Source organism: Pteropus medius, unplaced genomic scaffold (assembly GCF_902729225.1).
Source record: "Pteropus medius unplaced genomic scaffold, Ma_sr-lr_union100, whole genome shotgun sequence".
Lineage (NCBI taxonomy): Eukaryota > Metazoa > Chordata > Mammalia > Chiroptera > Pteropodidae > Pteropus > Pteropus medius.
The window spans coordinates 2,313,475-2,330,844 of NW_024354886.1; the positions used below are offsets into that span (position 1 = coordinate 2,313,475).

General features: G+C 36.2%; 1 protein-coding gene across 3 annotated transcripts in view; it reads right to left on the reverse strand.

Moving 5' to 3' along the window:
- ZFAND3 (zinc finger AN1-type containing 3) overlaps positions 1-17,370 on the reverse strand; it is a 319,318-nt gene that overhangs the window by 84,184 nt on the left and 217,764 nt on the right. For all 3 annotated transcript variants that reach the window (XM_039856094.1, XM_039856096.1, XM_039856097.1), the window contains one exon: positions 3,933-4,115. In XM_039856094.1, the coding sequence (XP_039712028.1) occupies positions 3,933-4,115 (183 nt within the window). The remainder of the gene's footprint in view (positions 1-3,932; positions 4,116-17,370) is intronic.

The following is a 17,370-nucleotide window of genomic DNA, read 5'->3' on the forward strand; positions in this document are numbered from 1 at the left end:
GCATCTGCCCTGATAGCTTTGACAACTTTAACAAACTTTCCTTACTTTCCTCATCTCTATATCTCCCATCCACAAACCAGGCACACATCTCCTCACTCTAGCATAGTTTTCAACCTAGGTGAGGTAGCAAAACCCACCTGAGAGAGCTTTTGCAAGTGATGTGCATCACTGCTCCTGCTGCTGCCTCACTTTCACCCCCAAATTCTTATGTACCTGTTTGGGAGAACAAGCCAGAATCTCAGGGAGAGGCATACATATTTGAAAAGGTGATCTCCTTGTGGATAGAGACCTAATCATATTCATTTACGTACCTAGCACTTAACCTAGTGTCTAATATATAATAGACCCTCAGCAGACTCCTAAACGAATATACAAACCACCGAAATAGTTTATTTAGATAATCAATCTCATGATCACCAATTCCAAAGTCTCTTGTCGGTTTACAGTCTTTGCAGCATTTTCGCAACATTGAGGGTAATATGCTATAGTGGTTCAAAGCATAGGCTCTGACGCCAAATTAATGGGTTAGAACATGAACTACACTGCGAAGCATGAACTTTGTAATTTTGGGTAGACATTACTGAACCCCTCTGAGCTTCAGCTTCCTCATCTGTAAAAACGGGGAGAATAAAAGTACCTATCTCACAGGGTACTGTGAAAATGAAATGTTGTACATGTAAAGAGCTTAAGCAGAGTGCTCAGAATATAGCACACAGTTCATAAATGTGAGCTAACATTTTCATCATCATTATTAAAGCCCATGACATAAGTTAAAATTTGTTCCCTGGCTTTTGTGACCTTACCCACTATCATGCTCCTCCTCTCTGACTTTTTCAGTTGCCTCCTCTGTTTTAGTTTTACTCAAGATTCTATTCTCACTGCTTTTCTTTACTCTTACTCTTAGCAATCTCATTTCGCTCCTAAGGCTTCACCTATCATCTCCATGTGGACGAAGCCAACCTTGGCTTCTCTCTCCCAAGCTCCAACTCAAACTCCCTTGTTGAGGACTTAAATCATCATCACACTTCAGATTAGCAAATCTCATTTCCATAGATTTATAAAACCCAAGGATTCCAATAATCCTAGGTTCTATACCTATTAGTTCATGACCATAGGCTAATTACTTGATCTCTCTGTGCTGTTTCTTTATCTATAGATGAGGATAATGAAAGTATTTACCTTACTGGGTTGTCATGAGGAATAAATGAGAAAATACGCAAAACATATAGTATAATGAATTGCACATAAAACGCTCAATAAATGGTAGCTTTGTTATGTCAGACTCAGATGCATTTTGGCTGCTCAAGTTGGTTTGCTGTGGCCTGACTCTAGTATGTGTGGGTCTGAGAATTCTTGAGAATTAGAAAATGAGATTACCTTCAGAGAATTTAACTTGAACATGAACACACAATCGTTTAAAGCAGTGATGTTACCAGAAGAGAGAATGAATGTGAAGCTAGTAGAACTAGACATCTTTAATCAGATTGAAAGTATTTATATAGCAAAAGAAACAACATGGCAGTCTACAGTGGCTTAGAATGGCAATTTATGGAAACAGAGGAAGTGTTGTGTCCTAGGGGCTCCAGAATTCAGGGCAGGTCTAAGTCCAGCGGGGAAAGGGTATGAAGACAGAATCTTGCATTAAACGCAAGACCTTCCCTATATGTCTTTGGACTGTACCAGACAATCAGCCTGACTCAATTAAAAACTCACTTCATCTAATTCCACTTGTTCTGAGTCACACTTTGCTATTTGCTCTATAAATCCTTGTTATAGGTTAGCTTCCCCATAAAGGCCTGCTTCCACAGAAAATGTTTTAGTCAAATGAATATATTTTTATTTCCAATCCCTGTTACAGGGATTTTTCATGATGAATTAATACAGCGACTTTCATGATCTGAGTTTCCTTATTACAGAGAGAGAAAGTGCTGATCTTGCCAACATGAATATTTCTATTCTCTGTGGCAGTTACATTTCACATTATAAATTAACTGATTAAAAGCATCTGAAGCCAAATGCCTGAATTTGAACCCTGGTTCTGGTATCTACTAGTTCACAACCACAGGCAAGTTATCCGATCTCATTATGCCTGTTTCCTTATCTATGTAATGGAAATGATGATAGTATTTACCTCACTGGGTTGTCATGAGGAATAAATGAGAAAATATGCAAAACATATAGTACAATGAGCATAAAGTGCTCAGAAAATGGTAGCTTTGTTATCTCCATCTCAGTTGCATTTTGGTTCACTGTGGCCTGACCCTGGTATGTGTGGATCTAATCAGATACAGTTCCATGAGATGAGATCCAGACTACTTCCAACTTTTCCCTAAAGGCCGCAGTGTTTTAAAAAAATTTTATTCAAAATTGGGTATAAACGAATGGCGTGTATTCTTCTGAGACAATGGGCCAGAGTTTTCATCAGGTCCTCAATAAGTACATGACCCTGAACAGATTTTTAAGAACAAAACAAAACCTATTGCCTTAACATTACCACTACCATTTTCATCTTTTTCTTCTCCTCTTAAATGATGTCTATATCTTCCCCTGGAACTCTAATGAAAAAGTTACAGTATTTTAAAAAGTCTTTTTCTGTAATGTTATTCTATTATAATCCTTCCCATTTTCAAAACTGCCAGGTTATTTCCTCAAGAGAACTGTAAGAATATTACTTCGTCTACTCAAAAACATGGCAACTCTCTAACATCCAAATATCTTACCTGAGCATTCAAGCCTCTATGACATGGCCATAATCTACCTTACCTTTCCAGCCTTGTCCTCCATAAACAGCCCTAAAAGAGTCACTTGCTATTGCAGAACTTCATGCAGCTATCCTCCATATCTCATCTTACTCTGTCTAGAATGTCTTTTCACCACCTTGTGCTTTCTTCAACACTGCTTTCTCAAGTAAAACAACACCCTTCTTTAACAGTCACTATCTTTAATAACAGATATATTTAATTCTTCCTGTTAAATAGTAAATTCTTTGGAGGATAGGGGCTACGGCCTTCTTTTATATTCTCAATTTACCTAGTACGGTGGCTTATGATAAGTTTAGATAAATATTCATTCTCTGGTAATCTTTTCAAAGTTAGCAGGCAGAACATTCTAATCTACTATATTCCAAGAATTTCTAGATAGTCATTAAATTCGAAGCACCAAATTTCAACCTGTTAACTAAAGGCAAAAACTGTTATGTCATAACATGCCAATAATTTTCAACGAACACTGTCATAGTTACAGTTATGCCTTAGAGGAGATGATTACAGCATTATAAAGATTAAGTGGACAATGGACTTTCATATTACATAGATGATAATGGTATTCTATCACCGAGGACTTACAGAAGAGTAACAGAAACCATCTCCTCTTCCCTTCAAATACATATGTTCTATGAAGTATACAGTACAATTATCTCAGTTAATTGCCTAGAAACATTCAAGGCCCAGTTACTGACAGAGGTAATGTTTCAATCCAAGGTTACTAAATCAGGGGCAAGTTCCCTAGGCCAGTGGTTCTCAACACTTGCTGCTCCTTAGAATCCCCTGCAGTGTTAGAAAGAACAGATTCCTGGGCCTCTCTCCAGATCCACTAAATTAGACTCAGGGAATGCTGCTGAAGATTAAAGTTGTTTTAAAAATTCCTGGTAGATTCCAATTTTCAGCCAGAGCTGAGAACCACTGCCCTAGACTAGCTCAAAATCTTGTGTTCCTTGACAGTTAACATAAAAGGCTTCCTTTTAAGATCACCTTAAGCTCTATGGAATGGCTGAAACTTATTCTCTGACTTGCTGACTTGGGCCTATATGTCAACACTTAATCTTGAATTAAAAGAGCTACTATCTTTTTTTCTGGGATGAGGCATTACCAAGAAGTTCATGATAGGATTCTTGGGCTGCCTTCTCTACCACTTCACAGGATGTGGGCACTTACACTCTTCTTTACTTGGTGAAGTTACATTCAGTTCTGTCGGAAGCGGCTGCTGGCTGGGACTAAGAGTTGGCGTGGTTATCGAGGTATTGGTGTTGTCACTGGTGGTCTCTTCGGAAAACAAGTCTGATTGGCTGTTACTTGTACTTGGAGTGGAATCATCGTCTGGTTGTTTCTTTTGAAAATCTGAAGAGAAAGAATGAGAAAACCAGTTTAATGGAGAGGTTTCACAATCTTCTTGGTATTAGAAAACAATGAAAGTTAGTATAAAAATTAAATGTAATAGCAGCAATAAAAAAAGGCGACTTTGGGTGGTTAAAAAGTAGAAGTAAAATACTGGTCAAAAACATAAAATTGTTGGAAGGTAACTAGAGCGAAAGCTTTCTAAGGTCTTTGTATTGTTCAGAAGAATGGTAGAATGCTGATTTTAAAATATGACTTTGCAAAGCAAACTGCATACTAAAATATTAGGGGTAATCAATAAAAGGGAAAAAAAAAGAATACAGAAAATCTGTTCAAACAAACAGAGGATAGGTTTGTTTGAAGGGAAAAAAACTGCGGAGAACAAAGCAGGGTAAATAGAAAATACCTAATGGCAGATGGTAGATAGAAATAAGTACAGACACATACCAGTAATGGAAATAAATGTAAAAGACTAAGCTTAGTAGTTACAAGACAGAAAATTCAGATTGAATAAACAATGTTTTGCTCTTTGCAGTTTATGAGACACTAAAAACAAACATGAAGACACAGAAAATTTTAAAGTAAAAATATACTAGCAAATACACATGATTAAAAAGCCAGTAAGAGGTATAGTACTGTCAGAAAATGTAGGCTTTAAGGCAAAAAGCATATTAGAGGTAAATAGGATCACTATATAATAGCAAAAAAAAAAATTTTTTAACCAGGAAGATAAAACAATTCTGAACCTGTATGTACCTAATAACAAAGCCTTAAAATCTAGAAAACAACATGATTGTAATTAGTGGAAACTGGCAAATTTACTATCATAATGGGAAGATTTTAATATAGCTGTCTCAGATAAAGTAGTAAAATTGGTTAAGATTAGTAAACATGTACCAACTCATGTACCCCAAATTAGATAATAAATTATTTTCAAACACATGTGGAACATTTATAAAAACTAACTGAAACCTGGCTAACCCTTGACAACACATTAGACTTTATTATAAAGCAAAAGTCTCAATAGATGCCAAAGAGTTCTTAAGATACAGACATATTAGCTGACCACAGAACAATTAAGTTAAAAATACATAACAAAAAAATGCTACATATTTGGAAACTTTTTTATTTTAATTTAATTTTAATTTTTTTTAGGCGAGGCAACCCTTGGTTGACCTCACAGATTGCAAGGACCTTGTCATCTTATAATCTCTTATTTTTTATTTTTTATGCCTATAGCACCTGGTCTTCCTAGGTGGTCCCTCATCCAAATACTAACCAGGCCCGACCCTGGTTAGCTTCTGACATCAGACGGGACTGGGCTTGTTCAGGGTGGCATGGCTGTAGACCCAAAGAAATTTTAAAAAGTACACTTTTAACTCATAGGTCAAATCAGAAAACAGAAAATTAGAAAATATTTATAATTAAACAATAATAAAATTACTACCTATTGATATCTGGTAAATATAAAGATGCACATACATTACCTACACCAATCATTTCATTCCTAGGTATATGTCTGAGAGAAACTCAACACACATGTACAAGGATCTTAATGATATATTATTTGTGATAGTAAAAAGTTAGATACAACCTAGAGGTCCCTATATTGTATATATTCCAATAATGGAATAACATACATAATGAGAATAAGTAACTATTGCTACATATATTAACATGAATCTCAAAATCATAACGCTGACAAAAAAAAAGCATGTCACTAAATAACATAGTAAGATAGTACTTACATAAACATTAAAAACAGGTAAAACTCAATATATTGTTTAGGAACATGTACGTTTACACCATTAAAAAATATTAACCCAATTCAGCACAGAGGTTACTTCTTAAGTTGAGGGAGGGGGATGTGAAGGTGAAAAATATGCAGAAATATGAAAAATTACAGGTAATATCCACTGACAGAATAGATTAAAATGGTATATTCTAGCATATAATGGAATACTCTGTGGCAGTTAAACTAAATGAATAAAGCTACAAATGTAACAGGAAAATCTCAAAAACAATGCAGGGAGAAAAGCAAGCTATAGGATATATGTAGTATAGTAATATTTATGTGAAAAATTTAAATATGTAAAAATACCACATATTGTTTATGCATACATATTTACAATATAAAAACATACATGGAAATGATACACCAAATTCAGGATAGTGGTTATTGGGAGTGTGGAGGGAGGGGAATAAGGGTCTTCAAATCTATCTGTAATTTTTTATTTCTTAAAGCTGGTGGTGGGTTATAATCACTATGTATATTGTCTGTTTCACTTAAAAAACCTAATACTAATCTATTAAGTACAGATTATATTTTACTATGTCCATTCAGAGAAGAAAAAGATCTTGATAATTCCACATTGTCTTGTCTTTTGAACCACAAAGAAGCTTCTGCTATTATGCTCTATAACCTCATCAGACATATTCTGAGCATTTATGTTCATTTACTGTGGCCAGGCACTAAAAAATGCTTTAGGTTATGTAACTCATTTACTTTAATCTTATGGATAACTCTAATATGGGAGGTATAATTAATACTACTTTGTTGAGGAAGAAATTGAACCTCAGAAAGTTTTGGTAATTTGTTTCAAGTTAATGGCTAGTAAGGAGCAAGATCAGAATTTAAATACAGGTCCTGACACCAAAACCCAAGGTCTTCAATCATGACCACAGGATGCAGGAATGGTGAACACAACACTGGCCCAAGGAAAAGGCCTCCATGTCAAGCCCCCACCCATTTATAGCATCAAAGGTGAGTGCAACATAAGAATCACTACCCTGCTGTGCAGATCAGTGATCTAAAGCCTCTACTGCTTCTCTTCTGTGTATGTATTTCTTAGCCACTTTCTTATTCTTCAGTGTTTTGACATTTTTAAATAGCTTATTATCTCAATGTTATTTGTTAAGCACCTTCAGAGAAAAAGGTACTATATAAATGGAATAAAAATACTGCAATAATGATGTTTCTTTTTTATGTTATGCCATCTCATTAGTTCTCCTATGCCAGTAATCATTGTGTCCCTTCTATAACTCTCTCTCTACCATTTAACTGGAAATGTTATAAGGCCCTAAAAGTGAAACTGAATCATCATTGTACCATCTAGCACAATCCCCAGTCCCCCAGACAGACACACACGTACACTCACTCACTCAGGCACAATGACCCGTAGGGGTTAAATCATGTTTTTGTTTAAAGACATTGTTACCAGGTACCACTCACACAATCTTCAGTCCATGCTTGCCATATTCCTTAATGCTCAGGTATTTTTCTTTAAGTTTTCTTTTGTACATATGAAGTTGACACACTTAACCCTATCCTCCCACTAGGCCTTTTCTGCATCTGCACATGGCGATGGTATGGAAAATCATCAGGCTAAAAGTATTCATTACAAATCACATTGGCTCACACAAAAGAACTAGTTGCAGCTCTAAAAATTCTCTACTTCAGTTCAATAAAGAACCCAAGAATCACAGAATTTTTCAATCAGAATTAATTTTAAAGATCCAATTCAATCTTCTCATCTTACAGAAAAAGAAAGCAAGAGCCAAGGGAGTAAATTAATGCTAACTCACCAGAAATTTAGTCAATCCTAAGAGTTTTCTCTTAGGCTAAAGTTAGCAGCTTGTATTATAGAAAGAGCTTTGGAACTAAATCTGGATTCAAATCCTCACTTTGTTATTTACTGGGCATATGGCTAAAAGCAAATTATTTAATCTTTTGGGGTCCTGTCTGTAAAATAAAGGGAGGGAGTTATTTCTACCTCTCATAATAATGTGGTTTAGATAAGATAATTTATTTACATAAAGTATCTAGCACATGGATACTCAACAAACGACAGTCATTAAAAATAAAAGGTATTTCCCTAATTTAAAGAGCACAGAATTAGCTCTTTTTACTTTTTACTCTTGTTCCTTTCTTTCTGAATCATTCTGCATCCAACTTCTGACTCTGACTCACCCCCCAAAACCCATAAGTCTACTCTAAGGACAAAAGGAAGTAGATCTGAATTACATGTAAAAAAGTAAACGACAAAAAAGGCAGAGAGACTATGTTCACTCTACAATAAAAAGCAGTGCAGAAGTGCAGACAGTGTCACTTCATTTGCCCCACACACAGTAAGGACTTGTTCACTTGTTTTACACTTTTTTTTTTTTAAATAAGTGAGAAAATTAGACATCTCCAAGCTTATTCATTTCTATGAGGAAAAAATATATATAATTATCTATTTTTGTAAATTGATAAGTTAATGGTATATCCAAAGGTGTAAACTTGATCTTGAATACAGCTGTGAGTCTGAAAGAGGTTTATATGATTAAAACTTTTCCAAATTAAAGTTATTTGCAAAACCTGAGTAAAAACCTTTTACCTTTAATGGGATTATTGTTCAGAAGTGAACAGAAGCCAAGATCTTGGTAGATTTACCATATTATCAACTAAGGGGAAAAAAAATTTCCCAACGAAGGTGTCTTGGGACCTGAGATATCCAGAAAATGAGATGTTTCCACAAAATAGAAAAACTGACCTAATGGTACCAGCTGAGCCAAAATGGCCAGGAAAGTCCCTGGGGCTGGTTGCCCACTTACTCACTGGACGTATTTTTTTCCACTGTTTTCAGAATGATTTTTCTCACAGGTCGATCTTCTTACTACAAGACTGGGAGCACAGAAAAGCACCTCGTCCTGCTCTTCTGACAAGCCCATTCACCTGGGCAGTCTCACTGAAACTATACTTTATTTAGTCATTACTCAAAACTCACCTTTGATATGTATATGCCTCAATTTGTTTTTCTTTCAGATATACTACACAGATTTGGCAAGATTGCTTAGCTCATTTAAATTCCCACCCCACTTCCAGATAATGAAAATGACTTTTTTAATAGTTTGTTCAAGGTAGAGAATACACAAAAGTGATTTGAAAGGATTTCACTAAACCTTTGTTCTTTGAAATAAGTCTTTTGTCCTTTTTGAAATCCTCTTCAGTGACCTAGTTTTTGCTCTTCGCAATATATCATGAATATGTTTATTTTGTCACATACAAATCAATGTGATCACTGATGGGTAAGTATTATATCCACTTATATATAACACAGCAATCAAAGCAATTCACTATTGTTATACATTTATCAATTTTTCACTATTACAAGCAAGATTTCATCGAACACTCTTAGGTTATATTGCTAGAAGTAGATCAATTGGGTAAGAGAGGATGCACATTTTTAAAGCATTTGGTACATATTGTCAAATTTTCTTGGCACAACACCCTGTGAATTCCCACAGCACACGACTTCCCATGGTGTACGAGAATCATTTATTCACTTGTCAGTCTCCCACATTATACAGGCCCAAGAAAAAAATAGTGCTCAATAAATGTTAACAAAGTGGCAAAATGATTTTCTGTAGAAAACTTATCATTGGATTACATTTAAAATTGTTTATCAATTGTTATTTTAAACCTTTTCATAAACTATTTTGTGTGTCTAAGGGCACTCTTAGCATCATCTGGATTTGCATTTATAAAAGATAAAGCACTCAGTACCTGTAAATTTCTACTTTTATAATCAGTAAGTAAGACAAGAAATTCAACTGCATTTGTTCTCACTCATTAAGTCTGTTTGGCCACTAATAACGCTTCTGTAACATTATTATAGGCATTAAAGCTAGGTGTAAAGAAAATCAAGTTGGAGGTGAAAAAGAATCTAAGAGTTAAGTACCTACCATATGGGCAAGGCACTCAACAGAGCCTTAAGTTCATTTTCTCATTTAATCCTCAAAATAAAATGGGCAGTAGATGTCATCTCACGTTTTAGCAGAGGAAAGTGGGGCATGGCAAGGTTGGGCAACCTGTCTCCTTCTAACAAGTGCTGGAGCTAGGGTTTGAGACCAAGGTTTATACGACTCTAATGTCCACACTTTTCCCACTGTAGCATGTATCATTGAAGCAACCACCGCCTACCTTGCCAAAAGGTAATAGCATGCAGTGGAAAAGGGTTACTTTTCTACTTCCCACATTCCCATTCTCAGTCTCCAAACCTCACCTGACTCTGTATCACAGATGACAACTCCATGTTCCCACTGGAAGTTTTAATTTGGTGTTCGACACCATAAAATGCTTCATGTTTTAAGTACTCCATTATAGAAGAATATGAATGTTGCAAATAAAAATTCAATTCTGTAATCTCAAGTTTGGTTCATGTAAGGTACTGCATAAAGGCTTCCTTTATCAGAATAGTGTTCTTTCTCTTCTTCTTCATCCCTTCTCTTAATTTATGTACATAACAGGCTACAGCCTCCATTCATAAGGAAATTTCTAGGTTTTTGAAGATGCACTTTCCTACGCCACCCAATCACAAATTTCGGATCTTATTTTAAAAAACTACAAAACCATGAGCAGTAGCCAGTCAATTCATAAAATTCTAGTAGCTAGATGTTAACCTGGGTTAACAGCTTCAGCAAAGACAAACTGGTTTAAATAAGAATTTGCAAGAACCAAAGGACTGTTTTACTGTTAAAATCTTACCCTGGATCCTAGACTATGGAGAAAACTGTGATCTACTTAATGTGGCTGGGTTCATTTAAGCTTCCTTTCATAAAAACAAAAATCTTTACCCTACCCAAATCTCACTTCTCATGATGATTCCTTCTATTTAAATATCAGACTGTCTTTACTGATCTCAGAATATTCAGACTGGTACTGATTGATACTTTCAGACAAGTTTAAAATATACATGTTACACACACACACACACACACATCTCCTATTGATAATAAATGACTCCTGTCCTATGTTCCCTATCTATGCCCATAAATATGTCCACTTTGAGGTGCTTTAATTCAGAAATTAAAATAGACCTTGTCTTCTGCCCTTGTCCCCATCTCAGGGATTGGCACCAACATTTTCCTAGAGGCTGAAGTCAGAAGCCTGGGAATCACCTCAGACTCCATATTCGCCCTCCCTTAATTCTACATCTCAGAAATCACCAAGTCTAGTCATTTACAATCTCTAAACATTTCTTGAATCCATCCATTTCGCCATTACACTCTAGTCTAAGTCAAGGTCATTTGTCAGATTCCTTCAATAGCAACTGAAACAATTTATTTGCATCCTATCCTCTTTTAGCCCACTCTAATTCATTTTCCACAAAGCAATCAGAACGACATAGAATACAAATTCTAACAGTCATTTTCCTCTCAAGTCCCGTTTCCTTAGATTCAGACCACAAAGTTGCAAATTTTTGTTTGGACGGACTCCCAAAAACATATCTCCTCCTGCCTTTATAAATCAGATCCAAAATTTTAAACATGGCCTAGAAGTTAGAAGCCTCTCCAAGAATTGGCTTCTGGCTTATCTCTTCTATCTCATCTCAAGCTACTGCTTTTCTCCCTCTCCTTGCTTCAGCCATTCTGAGGTCCTCCTGGTTTTTCAAACATTCCAGGCTCTTTCACGACCTGGAGTATTTTGATCAAGGCATGTGCGAGACTATTTGTCTTTATCCTGATATTCATCTTGGTAATTTCTACTCATCTTTGACCTTAACATAAGCACTATGTCCTCAGGGAGGCCCTTAAGATTATTCATAGAGGGCACTTAAATATTTGTTGGATGAATGTTTTATTCACTATATATCCTAGCCCCTAGCAAAATGCCTGCCACATAATGCACAACATAGATTTGTTGAATTTAAATTATTTGATAATGGTGAACATCTTACGTTTTAAAATATTAGTTTTCTCAGACATTAATGAACTTCAAATGGCTATAAAATTTATTCATAAAAAGCGACTGCTTCTACATACAAAAATATTAAGTGCTCTGTCAATAAGCAGATAAATTTGATTTTTACAAACTATCCCTGCACAAATGTTTCTTCCTTACTATTCACGACAGGTAAGTGGTTCTGATAATACTCAAAAGTCCAAGACCTCTCAAGTCCCGTTTGCTTAGATTCAGACCACAAAGTTGCAAATTTTTGTTTGGATTGGCTCCCAAAAACATGTCTTCGGATGCTTCTTGTAAAATAACCAACAAGAGAATGAATATATGAAGCTGACAAAGCTTACAAACAAAACTCTTATTAGTAATTATGCTTATTTTATAATCTGGTTTACCACTGAAATTATGCAGTCCTTAGATTCTTTGTACCCGTAGAGCCTACTGCTCAAAAGTGTGAACTAGCAAAAACGTTATTTGGAGGAAGGCTTGTTTCTTATACAGCATTTATTGTGCAGACTATACAGTTTTCCCAGTAATACCGTCTCATATTCATTTACAGGGCATAAATTAACATGTTAACTTTACAGCAAATATCTAAAAATCCATTAGTACTATAATAACATGCACAAGAGACACGTTTATCTCATTTCAGTCTAACCACAAAATGTGTTAATTTTTTAAGAAAGTGAAAACACAAGAAGTTTTTTGAATATTGTGACATTAAATCTAGTTTCAACAAAATGAGCATTTGATGATCTGCATGCATAAACATACATCCTACACATATAGCTCAACCTTCAAAATTACCAACAAGGTTTGGCATATTGTGGAAATATTAGGCAAAACTGACAAAAACAGGCAAATTAGAACCTAAAAACCTTTGACCTATCTGTTTACAGCTGATCCTTGGTACCATTCAAAAAACCCCTATCAAGCCAGTAGTCCTGTTATTCATGAATCATTCCAATGGCACAGATAGGTATGGCATCAACATAACCACTAGAGAGGCTGGAGCCTGGAAAAATTTTTTTGGTTCAGACTTAATGTTTCAAACGCCCCCAATGAACACAGAACAGAGAATTAGAAAAGCTTTTGGGAATAAATTAGGAAAATATCAAATAAATTAGGAAAAGGTTACCCCCTTTTTGTATATCCTTGATCGTTTCTATAGTTGTATCAAGTCTTCATGCTACCAGTCCTTCATTTTATGGTGCATAAGTCACAGGACAAAAGACAAAACAAAAATACCTCCCACTGGCACCTCCTATTTTGGGAACTGGGAGGGGCACAGTGTTCCTGCTGCTGCCCATTAATACTCTTGGTAACTTGGTCCTCTGCTTCTCTCCATCTATGAGGTAACTCTTGCCTTTAACAAGCTATTCCTACCACCTGATACTTCACTTCCACTAGTTCTGAGCCTCATCATCTCATATCATGGTCACATACTACCAATTTTCAATCCTCCTGCATTTAACTCCTATTGCCAAGCTGACCATTTCACTTGTTTCAGGAAATTCAACTGGGGTGGTGATGGTAACTTTTGAGACACACTATCCCTTAAGATAAAACTTGCACAAGATCCAATAAACTTAAGGTAGCAAAATAATACATAATGTTTGATCTTGTGAAAGTCATGGTATTCTGCACATTCTCCTGATACTCTTTAATAGGCATAATAAGAAAATGTTAGTAAACCCATTCATTACCTCATCCTTTTAAAAAAAAACTGCTCTTAGTTTAAGCCAATGTGTGGTGTGTTACTCTTTGGGAAAGAGTTTGACAGTCTTAAAATAATATACCATGTTACACTGTTTGATACTATTTATTTGTGCTGAACATTTTGTAAGTTTCTGTTCATAAATGGCATATAAACTTTTGTTCACATTTTATTTGTTAAAAGATGTTGTCTGGCTGAGCCTGTAATGAGGACAGGGAAGTATAATCCTTCCATTGGAAGGGGCAGCAAATATGTGAGAACAATACAATCAGGGGTTCATAACTTGTGTGCACAGAAAATTTTGCATACAGGTATATCTCATTTTATTGTACTTAGCTTTATTGTGCTTCAAAATTATTGCATCTTTCACAAATTAAAGGTTTGTGGAAACCCTGCATCAAGCAAGGCTACTGGTGCCATTTTTCCAACAGCATTTGCTTACTTCATATCTGTCACATTTTGGTGCACTATTTGGTGCAATAACTTTTGCAATATTTCAAACCTTTTCATTATTATCATATTTGTTATGGTGATTTGTGATCAGTGATATTAGATGTTACCACTGTTTGGGGGGCACCACCAACTGCACCCATATGACGGTGAACCTAATCGATAACTGTTCTGTGTATGCTGACTGCTTCACTGGCCATCTCCCCATCTCTCTCCCCCTCCTGAGGCTTCCCTTATTCTCTGAGACACAACAATATTGAAATTAGACAATAACTCTACAATGGCCTCTAAGTGTTGAAGTGAAAGAGTCTCATGTCTCTTGCTTTAAATCAAAAGCTAGAAATGACTAAGAAGGCATGTCAAAAGCTGAGATAGGCTGAAAGCTAGGCCTCTAACACCAAAGAGTTAGACAAGTTGTAAATACAAAGGAAAAGTTCCTGAAAGAAACCAAAAGTGCTACCACAGTGAATGATAAGAAAGCAAAGCAGCCTTACTGCTAATACAGAGAAATTTTTAGTGGTCTGGATGGACAGAAGATCAGAACAGCCACAACATTCCCTTTAAGCCAAAACCTAGTCTAGAACAAGGCCCTAACTCTTCAATTCTATTAAAGCTGAGAGAAGTGAAGAATCTGCAGAGGAAAGTCTGAAGCTAGCAGAGGTTAGTTCATGAGGTCTAAGACACTGTCTCCATAACATAAAAATACAAGGTGAAGCAGCAAGTGCTGATGTAGAAGCTGCAGTAAGTTATCCAGAAGATCTAGCTAACATAATTAATGAAAATGGCTATACTAAATAACAGACTTTCAATGTAGATGAAATAGCCTTATACTGGAACAAGATTCCATCTAGGACTTTCATAGCTAGAGAGAAGTCGATGCCTGGATACAAAGCTTCAAAAAACAGGCTGACACTCTTGTTACGGACTAATGCAGCTGATAACTTTAAATTGAAGCCAATGCTCATTTACCATTGTGAAAATCCTAGAGCCCTTAAGAATTATGTTAAATCTACTCTGCCTGTGCTCTATAAATAATAATGGGTGACAGCGCATCTATTTACACCATGGCTTGATGAATATTTTAAGCTCAATGTTGAGACCTACTGCTCAGAAGAAAAGATTCTTTTCAAAATATTACTGCTCACTGACAATGTACCAGGTCAGCTCTGATGGAGATATACGACGAGATTAACGTTGTTTTCATGCCTGCTAACGCAACACCCATTCTGCAGCCCATGGATCAAGAGGTAATTGTGACTTCCAAGCCTTACTATTAAATAAATACATTTTGTAAAGCTATAGCTGCCATAGACAGTGATTTCTTTCATGGATCTGGACTAAATAAATGAAAAACCTTCTGGAAAGGAGTCACTATTTTACATGCCATTAAGAACATTCATGATTCATGGGAAGAGGTCAAAACATCAATATTAACAGGAGCAAGAAGTTGACTCCAATCCTCATGGATGACATTCATAGACTCCAGACTTAAGCAGAGGAAGTAACCGCAGATCTGGTGGAAACAGCAGAGAACTAGAAATGGAGCCTGAAGATGCGACTGAACTGTTGCAATCTCATAAAATTTTAATGGATAAGGAGTTGCTTCTTATGGATTAGCAAAGAAGTGGTTTTTTGAGATGGAATCTACTCCTGGTGACAATGCTATGAAGATCGTTGAAATGACAACAAAAGATTTAGAATATTACATACGCTTAGTTGATAAAATGGCAGAGAGATTGATTCCAATTTTAAAGTTCTACTTTGGGTAAAATGCCAGCAAACAGCATTGCATGCTACAGAGAAACTGTTCATAAAAGTAAGAGTCAACTGATGTGGCAAACTTCACTGTTATCTTATTTAAGAAACTGCCACAGAGAGTTTGGAGAAACGTGGCAGAGTGAGAAACAACCTCAGATCCCTCCACTTGAAACAATAAGTTGAACATCTAAAACTCAACAAAATCACCCAAACTGCATACTACTAGCACATCTGAGCGTGGAATCTGTGCATAAGAGCTACCACAAGTCAGAATTCAGGGTGTCGGGCAATGGACTGGGAGAAATAAAGAAGCTGCCTCTCATAGCCACTGGAGCTCCCTGTAGGATGAAAGGGAGAGCAGAAGTTATGGCGACTTCCCTGAACAGCCCTGCCTGGGAGAGTTGTGAGTTCCATGCAGCCAGCGGCAGGGCCCAGTCATCGGGGCAAAAGCAGAGAAACCGGACGGCAAAAAAACAACAGCTGACTTTTACCTGCTGCGGTTGCAAAACCGAGGTTGAGCTGCATCTCTCATCCACCAACCCAGAGGAAACCTTCCCCCATACCCTCCAACCGAACACTGCAGAGTCCCAGGGGAAACTGAGCAAATGCTACCAAAACTGTTGCTAACAATGACAGGGACTGACACTGAGGGTAGCGAGTGTGATTAAATATCTATAAGAAAACAAAAGGCATTATTAAGTCTTTATATAAAGCAGGGATCCAAGAGGCTTAGACGCCACCTACTGGAAACCAAAAGAAAAGTGCATTCTTTGCAGAAGGCTAAAGAGAGATTTTTAATAAATCTTCTTGCTGGAAAAAAAGCAGAATACGTTTCCATTAATGCCCAGATGGAGAAATAGTCCATTAAACATCATGAACAACCAAGGTGACAAGACATCTCAGAAAGAAAAAGAAAAATCCCCAGAAAATAAGCTTACACACACAGAAATATGCAATTTAAATGACAGAGAATTCAGGATGGTACTTGTGAAAAAAACTCAGTGAAGTCAACAGAACACCCAATTACCTCAACCCAAAAAGGCTTTCTCCCAGACACAATGTATTAAAATTATCAAAAATCATCAATGAAAAAAGAATTCTCAGAGCAGCTAGGGAGAAGAAAATGGTGACTTATAAAGGAAAACCTATTAGATCATTGTCAGCCTTCTCAGCACAAACCTTACATGCCAGAAAGGAATGGAATCAAATATTTAAACTATTAAGTGAAAGGAATTACCAGCCTAGACTAAATAATGTATCCAGCTAAGCTCTCCTTTGGATATGAAAGAGAAATAAAGACCTTTCCAGACATACAAAAATTGAAGGAATTATCCACTATGAGACCTGGACTACAAGAAATAATGAAAGGGGTCAGCTCACCTAAAACAAAATGACAAAAAACAAACAAACAAAAAACCACACAAAACATAATTAGGAGTAAAGTGATTATCCGGCAGGCAAATAGAAGCAGAAGAGTGCAACCTTTACTAAGAACAAGGCGTTATAAGCTTAAATGATAAGAAGAGAATTACTATAGCAAGATAGTAATGACATTCAGCATACACAGGGACAAATTGAAATAAGAATGACTGAAAAGAAGAGGATTCGAA